The sequence below is a fragment of the Microcaecilia unicolor genome, chromosome 6, assembly GCF_901765095.1.
Source record: "Microcaecilia unicolor chromosome 6, aMicUni1.1, whole genome shotgun sequence".
Classification (NCBI taxonomy): domain Eukaryota; kingdom Metazoa; phylum Chordata; class Amphibia; order Gymnophiona; family Siphonopidae; genus Microcaecilia; species Microcaecilia unicolor.
In genome coordinates, this window is record NC_044036.1 from 267,075,032 (window position 1) to 267,085,861 (window position 10,830).

At 41.6% G+C, this 10,830-nt stretch overlaps 1 protein-coding gene across 1 annotated transcript in view; it reads left to right on the forward strand.

Moving 5' to 3' along the window:
- Nucleotides 1-10,146, forward strand: part of LHX2 (LIM homeobox 2) — a 61,537-nt gene extending 51,391 nt beyond the window's left edge. The window contains exon 5 of the mRNA XM_030206154.1: nucleotides 8,980-10,146. Within this exon, the coding sequence (XP_030062014.1) occupies nucleotides 8,980-9,267 (288 nt within the window). The 3' untranslated portion in view covers nucleotides 9,268-10,146. The remainder of the gene's footprint in view (nucleotides 1-8,979) is intronic.
- Nucleotides 10,147-10,830: the final 684 nt, after the last annotated feature.

The window sequence follows — 10,830 nt, forward strand, 5'->3', positions numbered from 1 at the left end:
CGGTCGGTAATTCCATTTATGGTGCACATCCAAAACACATGGTGGAAAATATTTTCTATTTCCTACCGTGGGGCCCTTACCCAGCAGTAATCGGCAGTTGGCATGCACTGCACGTTTACTGCCCGGTTAGCGATTGAGACCTTACCACTAAGTCAATGGGTGGCGTTAAGGTTGCTTTTCATTTTGCCGCACATCCATTTTCTGGCACATTATGAAATCCCCTTTATTCCAGGTGCACTCACGAAATGGGCCAGCACGCATCCAAAACACGCGCCTACACCAGCACAGGCCACTTTTGGGCGCGCCTTAGTAAAAGGGCCCCCAAATGCCAAATTAAACAAGTAGGTCTTCAACTTAACTCTAAACTGTTTATTGCAAGTCAAGAGGTAAATTATTCCAGAGGGTGAGGACCAAAAAGAAAAATGCACTGTGGCTTGTTGATCTCACCGGGCACGTGAAAGGCCCAGAAGAACCAATCTGTGATCATTAATAGAATGTAATAGACGAGGAGAGGCATAAGGGACTGTCAAAACTGAAAGATAGTCTGGTGTACTGTCACATAGCGGCCCTTTTACGATACAGCGGTAGCTACACTGTTGTGTCGCTGCACACCAAATCGGGTCTACCACTGGGCTCGCTCAGGAGCCTGGCAGTAGTTCCAGCTTCTGGCACCTGGCAATTATGGTGTTAGAAAATATTTTCTAGTTCAGAGGGCATTCCTGGTAGTAATTGCACTGTCCGGTTACCACTGGGCTACCGCAGAAGCCCCTACTATCTCCTAGATAGGAGGTGGTACAGGCTCCCCCAGAAAATGGCTGTGTGGCATTTTACTTACGAAATGGCCATTTCCTTTTTTAAAGGAGAAAAAAGCCTTTTACCAGCATGCTGATGCCACCGCAGGGCCCCTTTTACCACTGTTTGGTAAAAGGGCCTTATAATGCCTTAAAGGCCGAAGTAAGTATCTTAAACTTAATTCTAAATTGTATGGGTAACCAGTGAAGTCTTAAGAATAAAGGTGTATTAACATGGTTTCTATGTTTTGCTCTACACAGGAATCGTATGGTCATATTTTGAAGTGACTGTAAATGCTTTAAGTTGGTTTGTGAGATACCGGCATAAATAACATTGCAGTAATCCAGCCGCAAACTAATGTACACATGATAGTTTGTAGAGCTCTGTGTCCATTATAGCATTAAAAAAAAATAAAGATGTTAATTCCTAGCATGTCTCTTTTGGGCCTAACTTCAATTATTGTAATGTGCAATTCTGTAACAGGGGCAGTGGAATACCTTTTTGTTTGGGGGGGGGGGGGGTAGCTACACCCCCATCTCCAGCAATCTCCTCTTACCTACCCATCCCATAGTTACCACCCTCCCATGACATCCAGCATCCTTCCCAATCATTGAACCCCCAGCATTTCTCTCCTCCCCTCTCCCATAGTCTCCATCACTTTTCTCCATCTCCTTGCCCCTCATGACATGTTTAATACCTTACCTCCCTTCCCTAGGGCAGCGGTAGTCTAACTGGCACAGCACCAAAAGCATAGAGGCCAGCGGGTGCGGGCCTTGAGCATCTGTGCATGCTCAAGGCCTGCCTGCCCGTCCTCCTCCAAATTTCCTATTTCATGCTCAAGGCCCCCGCATCTGCCATCCTCATTTCTTTTGGTGCTGTGCTGGTTGGAGTATCGCCACCCTGGAAGAAGGAAGTAAGGTACTAAACGCGTTGTGGGGGGCAAGGAAGATGGACAGAAGGAGAAGTTGGAGCAATGTTCCCTCTAAGGACGGAAGCTGACATGAGCAAAAATTTTCTGTTACATTATGAGCACTTCTTACAGATAATACACACACATGCAGAAACACTCACAGGGAAGCTGGAAAGAATTCCATGAGCTGTGCTCTACATGTTTTCTCTTCTTATTTGCCTGTAGTTTAACTATGTATATACCAACTCTGAATTTTACTCAGTGGATGTATAGAACAGCTTAGAGGGAACACTGCTCCCTTTGTATGAGCACCACTTTTAACAAAAATAAATAAATAAATAAAGAAAGAAAGAAAGAAAGAGAGAGAGAGACAGACAGTAGGGGCACTTTTGAACACAGCAGGGAAGGACCCCTTCACTGTCTATCAGCTGCATCCCTCAGTACCTCTGTTACTGATGGTATTGGGCATACTGTAATACACTTCAGGGAATTATATATCAAAAATCAAAATAATGCAGCATATTAAACAGAAAAGTATTTGCTGTAGTCTGGAAATATACACAGGCACTTTAATACTTGGCTCTCTGTCAGCCCCAGTTCACCTGCCCAGCATCTTTTCATTGGCCATGTGAACAGTGATGTTCAGCAGCACTGTAACAGAAATCCTGAGGTTACTGGCAGCCATAAAATAATTTACCTATCAATGTTTTTGGGAGGTTGCTAAATGACCACCAGTCTTCAGCTCAGCTATCCTTTAGTAAGCTGTTGAGTTACCAAAGATAGGTACAGATAATATAGGGATCCTTTTACTAAGGTGCACCTGCAAAATAGGCCTTTTTGTTTGCTGGAAACAGACGTGCGGCAAAATAAAAATTGGTGCGTGACCATTTTGGGCCTGAGATCTTACCGCCACCCACTGACTTAGTGGTAAGGTCTCACGCCTTTCTCAGGTGGTAATCGTCAGCACGTGTACACTGCCAATTACCGCCCGGTTAGCGCCAAGTGATAGAAAATAAAAAATATTTTCAGCCACGCGTATTGGACACGCATAAAAATGGAATTACTGCCCAGGGCATGCGGTAGTCAGAGGCGTAGCCAGGTTTTGATCTCAGGGGGAGCAGACTTTTATAAAATGGATGCCGGTTGATGTTAGCTAGACAGTAGTGTCTGTGTTGTTGCTCAAGGGCTGTGGTGGGCACTGATTAATACAGGCTGTCTCTGTTGCGTCCTGCCTACAAGGAAACAGTAAGTTACATCAGGAGGCAGAAGAGGGGAAAGGGAAATGGGACTTGATATACCCCGCCTTTCTGAGGTTTTTGCAACTACATTCAAAGCGGTTTACATATATTCAGGTACTTATTTTGTACCAGGGGCAATGGAGGGTTAAGTGACTTGCCCAGAGTCACAAGGAGCTGCAGTGGGAATTGAGCTCAGTTCCCCAGGATCAAAGTCCACTGCACTAACCACTAGGCTACTCCTCCACTGGTCCCTGGACTGGCCAGAGCAGGCAACCTATCTTCTTAACTACAAAGTAAAAATATTGAAATCGTGACCATCACCTCAGGAATAGCACACACATTCCTTCCACTGCTAGACACCTTGTTTAAATGAGATGGGCTTTTGTTTGTGTGGTGACTCTATAGGATGTGGAGACCACTAGTCTTCAACATTTTTATTTTGGGTGACAAGGGCCACCAAAGGCGGCCCTTGCCCCAGAGTGGCTGAGCCTACTTTCAAATAGGGCTAGACACTTTGCCTGCTATTCAGGTTTTCAGGCTATGCACACTGAATCTGCATGAAAAAGATTTGCATGTAATGGAGGCAGTACATGCAAATCAATTAATGCATATTTAATGTGGATATCCTGAAAACCTGACTGGCAAGGGGGCACTTCAGGACCAACTTGGGAAACACTGCCCTAGAACACAAAACTTACCACCCCATAACAGTCTTAACCCACCTATGAAAAGACAGTGCTATATATTTTACACTGGGTTCTGGAGCACCAATATACCTACTATTGGGAAACTGGAACAAGCAGCACCGCTACACATTCCTACACAGACACTACATGCTAGCAGAATCCTTCACCTCAGTCACACATGCAGAACACGGATAGACCCTCATCTATATAAGAGTAGCCATACTGGGTCAGACCAATGGCCCATCTAGCCCAGTATCCTGTTTCCAACAGTGGTCAACCCAGGTCACAAACACCTGGCAGAAACCCAAATTGTGACAACATTTCATCCTACCAATCTAATACAGAACAGGGAGCCACAAAAACAAAAGTTGAAAAAGAGACCCCCTCCTCTCTGACCAAGAAAACCAGACTCTATAAACTATGCCATATTGGTAAAAAGAAAATGAAAGCATTTTCTCCTGTACTTTGCAAAATAAAAATAGAAAAAAATATACATTTTACAAAGCATGTACACCTCAGTCCTTACAAAGTATTAAATAGAAATAATGTTTTTTCTACATTTGTTGTTTGGGATTTTGGTGGTCTCAGTCTTTTTTTTCCATGTTCCATGAGTCAGCCGTACAAATTCTTTTCCAAGCTGGCCTTTCCATTTCTTCTCTCTCCTCTTGTCTTCTTCCTTTCCTTCTCTACATCTGTTTGGCACTGATCTTTCATTTTATGTCCCCACTATCAAATAGCTATGTATAGAGCTCCCAAGTGATCCAGTTCCAGAAGGGAGATTTTTCAACCAGTCCTAGTGTGAACTCACATCCCCACATTAAACATGAATTAGGTTGAAACCTGGTAGCATTTTAAATCTTTTTTTTTTTCTGTACTTACATCAAAAGAAAAAGATGGCATGTGGGAACTTGCTCCTTTTTGTTTTGTGGATTGCAGAGGTACATTATTAAAATGTACTTGATATTTTTATTACTATCATTTAAAAGACAGATATTGAATAATGAAGGCAGAGCTACCTTCATGCAGAAGTCGAGTCAGTCTAAATGTGCCACCATTGTCCAGTTCAGCTTGCTATTAGCCGCAAGGTTTATACAAAGTTAATTATGTTCAGTGGAAAATAAATGTTGACTCTGTCTGACTGCTATGTGAATATTCCATCATGATTTCATTATTGCTACCATGTATTACATATGGGCATTTGGTTTAAACTTTGTTTTAATTTGTTTATCCAGACCTTACATGCTTGCTTTTTAAACCCAAAGGTGAATTCTAAGGGTAGTGGAACAATTAGGTATAAACTGTGTTGTTTCTGATTTACTTGTTTTGGAGTGCTTTGGGTCCTCCTGATCTGTACATCTGCTGTCTGGAAGATGGAAATAAGGAAATAAAATTTAAATTTTGGATGTACTCTGTAGAAGTTGTTGTTTACGTTTGCAATGATTTCTGAATATGTGGTATCATTAAAGGACAAACTTTTAAATGCCCAGTTGGGTATATAGGCTAATCTCAACTTAGTTAAATGTTTCAGACATATCCATCTATTTGCTCCCATGATATAACTGAATTCTATTATTTTGTCTCACAGTATTTTCAATTGTAAACCACATTGAACCCGAGTTTGTTTGGGATAATGTGTGATATAAATGTAAAAAAAAAAGTTCTGTATCCTCCACCTTTTAAGACATTGCCTACCTGCTGGATAGTGATGGCACAAGGAAAGCACGTTTGGTCCAGTGAAGACTAACTCAAAATAACCTGTTCCTTAGCTGGGCCCTAATATTACCATATTAAAAATGAGATCATACCATGCCTCTCTGGATTGTTCCACTAATGTTAAATGATTAACTTGATTTCTTGAAACATAGGATGTACAACTAGGGCCACAAACATACACTTATTTATTCAATATTACAATTCCTCATGTAGAGCCACAAAACAACTTTTTAGGGTGGATAGTGTTTCTTTTACTATCAACCAGATAGAGATAATAGAGATAAGAGTTTTCAGTTTTGGCACAGCATAAGTCTTCACAAGAACAAAATATAAGAAAGCCAATGGACTGCATTAGGGGCTTATAGCCCATTTAGTTATGTTTAAACAAAAGACAACAGCATTAAAAATATTTATTTTTATTTTGACCTATAAAACCACTTGTCCCTGAAACATGCCTAAAAACAGAATAATCCATTTGTGTATCTAAAATGTAAATTCCTACAAATGAGATGACGTGAAAATGTGATTCCATGTGCCCCAGTGAAAGGCGAGTTTAATTACTTCCATTTAACTTCAATATATTCTATCATCTTTATAACACCAGGCTTACCAAAGGCAGATTACAAGAGTTAAGATGAACCCATCAGGAAACAGGATATCCTCACTGAAATCTTCTTGGCCATAGGTAGCTCACTTCCACTTGTCTGTTAAATCTCCTTGGGCAGCTCTTTCTCCGTCTGTCTCTACTGCCCACTGTCTCCTTTTGCGTTGTCATTTTTATTGCCCTGATAAGCGTTCTCCCTCGGCATCAGCGATTCACAGTCAGCCTTCAGCCAGCTTTGGGGTCTCTCAGGCGCGTCCCGGACTCCTGCCCACTCTAACGTAACTTCCTGTATTCCGCAGAGGTGGGAGTAGGAGGCGCCTGAGGAGAGGCCCCGAAGTTGGCTGAAGGCTGACTGTGAATCGCCGGTGCCGAGGGAGAATGCTGGGCAGTAAAAATGACGACACAGACGGAGACAGCGGACAGAAGAGACAGGAGGAGAAGATGCAACTAGACTACGTCAGTGGAAGGTGGCAGGGAAAGTTACTGGCAGCATGTGGTGCATATGTGCTATTTCTTCTAAAATCTGTTTGGCGGAGCGACCACTGCCCCTGCGCCCCCCCCTAGCTACGCCACTGGCGGTAGTTCCAAATTGATATGCATTGGATATTCATAGGCACCTACGCGCCTTAGTAAGAAGGCCCTATAGATAATATGTGTGATCTGTATTAGCTGTACCATAGAGCTACAGGCTGAGAAACGGGGAGGCCACTGCTGCTCCTTGAAATCTTGGACAAGTCACTTAAACCTCCATTTTATTTATTTATTTATTTATTTGGATTTTGCTCACACCTTTTTGAGTAGTAGCTCAAAGTGAGTTACATTCAGGTACACTGGATATTTCTCCGTCCCAGAAGGGCTCACAATCTATGCTTGTACCTGAGGCAATGGAGGGTTAAGTGACTTGCCCAAGATCACAAGGAGCAGCAGTGGGATTTGAACCTCTGGATTGCAAGACTGGTGCTCTAACCACTAGGCCACTCAGGTACAAAGCTTAAATTGTAAGCCCTCCAGGGACAGGAAAATACCTACTGTAGCGGAATGAAACTTGCCTTGAGGTATTACTAAGAAAGCTGTGATCTAAAGTCAAATCCCAAATCCAGTACCAAGCATACTGTGAAGTAATACAAAACACTACAAATGTCACTCAGGATGTAAAGAGCAAGTCTACCATACCATAATTGCAGTGTAACTTCCACAAGTCACATAACAAGCACCTACTTAGGAAAACACAGCTCTTCTACTAAGCTGTGTAAGGTGCTAACACATGCTTAAAAACAGCAAAAATGACCTAACGCAGGATGTTCTAAAGTGTTCTGCATTAGTTTTGCCATCTGTGGGGCCCTTTTACAAAGGTGCGTAAGGACCTATGTGCATGCAGCATGTGTCAAATTGGCATTTCCGCCCAGCTAGCACGTGCGCCTGGTGGTAATTCTGAATCTGGCGCTTGCTGAATACCCGCGATAGAAACTAATTTTCTATTTTCTACCACAGGGTCTTTCCCGGCAGTAATCAGCTGTTGGCACACGTTGGACAGTTACCATGCGGGTAATGCGTGAGCCCTTACCACTAAGTCAATGGTGGCGTTAAGGGCTGAGGCCGTAAATAGACGTACACTGGTTTTCATTTTGCCCCACGTCCATTTCCTGGCCCAAAAAAGAAAAACTCTTTTTTCCAGACATGGTAGAGAAATGGTCCACCGCACACCCAATACACACTCCCACACTATCGCAGGCTACTTTTTGGCGCACCTTTGGAAAAGGGCCCCTAGGTGCACTAACCGTGCAGTAATGGATATTTGTTTTGTATTTTTTTGGTGGGGGTATATCAGAGGCAGAGCATGGGCGTAGATGCGCAAAATCAGCTAGCGCGTGCACATGATTGCTGAGCTAACTGGTTAGAGCGTCCATAACACAGGAGCCCTTTATGCAACCTAAATAGGAGGTGGTAAGTGCTCCTGCAGGCATTTTTTTTAAACGGCTGTATGCTAATGTTAACAGTAACACGTGATATATATAAAAAAGATTATAGAGAGTTCTCTTAGGGTCTGACTTTTTTAAACCAGTTGTTCCTACAGGAGGAAAAAGCCTCACAAAGCTCAAAGTAGCAATAAGCAGCATGAGCTGGGTTGCTTCATCATTGGCTCAGAAACTGGCTTAAAAATCCTCCTGTTAACCTTGGCCTGTCATCCTCTATAATGTACGAGGGTACTTGGTTACAAAAGTGAATAAATATTTTTCATACAGTAAAGCTCCACAGTAATGTGAAAAAGTGCTTCAAATTGTCTTCCACAGCAACGTGAAATAAGTACTTAGCTTCAAAACCAGTCTTCCTTGCACTCCTCTGACTCAAAACTGAGGGACCGTGACCTACGGTGGCCAACCTTTCATTACCTGCTTCAGGGTACAACGGTCTGTATTTATCGAGAGAGCACGATTGCTTGAGTACGCACCATTTCCGCTGCACCGGAAAATATTTTAGGAATTTTTACCGTGGCACTAACCCGGCAGTAATCAGGCAGATTACCGCTGGGTTACCATGGGAGCCCAGGTTGCGGTGAGTGCTCCCTGCCACATGGCCACGTAGTAAGAGTAATCTTACCACATGGTCGTTTTTTGTGGGGCTTTTTGTCCGCTGTGGTAAAAAGGGCCCTGATGCATGAGAAAAACGCCCCCCCCCCCCGCCATTACCGCAGGGCTCTTCTTACTGCAGCTTGGTAAAAGGACCCCAAAGATAGAACAGTCTTTTATGCGATCCATTTTTTTTTCTGGTTAAGTGACTCTGCCTTGGAATGCCCCCAAAATAGCCAGTTTACAGTTTGAACCTAACCCTTTATTTTCAGCAGCACTAACCAGTTAAGTGCCTCTGAAAATTAGTGGTTAGCCCTGAACAGGTGATTTTAACAGGCCATAAACTCGCTTTGAATATCAACCTAACTGTATATATGTGGCTCAGATTAATATTATTTGACTTGCGTTAACATTTAGCCAGAGAAAAATGATTCCACCCTAACCACCATGTTCCTTTAAATTATTTTAGGTCTGGTTTCAAAATGCAAGAGCCAAATTCAGACGGAATCTTTTACGTCAGGAAAATTCGGGAGTTGACAAGGCATCCGATGCAGCACTTCAAGCAGGAACTCCATCAGGTCCAGCATCAGAAATTTCCAATGCCTCCATGAGCCCCTCCAGTACTCCTACAACTTTAACAGACTTGACTAACCCTACTATGCCAACTGTGACGTCTGTCTTGACATCAGTGACTGGAGGCCTTGATGTTCATGAATCTAGAAGTCCCTCGCAAACAACTCTCACAAACCTTTTCTGATGACTCCCTTCTTAATGATTTCTTTTAAAACTAAGAAATTATTCCTAGTTGAATTCCAAGTGTATTTCAATAGAGGCTCTGTTCAACAGACTAACTTCATTTAGTACCTGTCCTGACACTGGAAGGAAAACTTGCCATTCTGGTATTAAGATTAATGACTCAAGAAGAACTTGGAAGATCTAACTGCAACACAACATTTGTGTTAATTGTACAGTTTTGAGGACTGAGCAAGGGAAAAAAAACATTAATTTAAGTTGACTAAAGCGTCTGTATTTTCAAAGACTGCCATGTGCCTTATATACTGTCTTATCTACGTACCTTGGATATGTCCATTTTCTCTCTGTATATTTATGATCAGAGCAAAATTGTTAAGAGTTTGTTACTTTGAATAGGTCCTAAACCTTTTGTTGCTTTGTTGTTTTAGAATTTTCAGATGGAAGTCTTCTCTAATATAATAATTTGTAAAATCTAACCAATAATAAAAACTACTCATGGAGCTTGCTTGATACAAACTACAAGGAGTTGAAAACATTAATTTCAGGTGGCCAAAGTTCATTTGAAGGGCTTCAATGATGGCCTATAAAATATGTTATACAGTATGTGGTAAAATCCATCATAATGGGTGGTACAGTACAATTCCTGCCTCATAATCTTTCAGATTTATATGAAAGTCAAGTTTGTACACAACGTGCAGGTTATTAGCGGTGTAGGTTGACATTAATGATATGTGAAAAATAAAATGCTTTGTATGATGGTTTTCAACTGCAAATTTTCATCTAGCATTCACATTTTTACAAAATGTCACCATTCTTTTTGCCTGAGGTGCAAGATGTTTCAGATGAAATTCCAACAGTTTTTTTTCTATCTGCAGAATTTCAGATCAGGGTGGGGTAATAAGATAAATATACAGTATTTATGGCCAGCCTGTTTCAGCGGTAGAAGTTATTGGGGGTGGGGGGAGGGGTGGGATACTGTTAAGTCAGGTTATTTTAGCACAGGGTTCCATTTTCTGTAATGTGACCCTGTGGTAAAATAACCTGACTTAACAGTAGCCCCACATTTATAAAGGAACATTGTTTTACATCAATTGGCTTTAACAATGTTGTACAAATATATGACCTTTGAAGCATTTTCTTTCTGTAAGGTTTTGTTTGACCTTCATGGGTATAAAACAAGTAAGGTCTTCTGGGTTATTAACATTAATAAAAAAATGGCTGTTCCTTTAACTTTTTCAGGGCTTTTCCATTTAATTCAATTTTGTAACAAGTTGTAAGTCTTTATTCTATTTTGTAATGTCAGTTATCAGGTCTGATCTATTTTTAGACAAACTTGGTTCTCTGTAAAGATAATGATACCTCTGCAGAGTTCTAAGCCTTACATTAAGATGGATTGTAAGTCCATTGCTTTGTTAATAGAAGTAATCATTGACCTGTATCATCAATATTAAGATTCTGAATTTAAACTTTGTCACAGTGGTTTGTTGCTTCAAAATCCCTGGTTTACTGTTGACCCAATAAACAAGTTGCTCTGTTTTACCACATCCATAGGTTGTTGACAGATGCT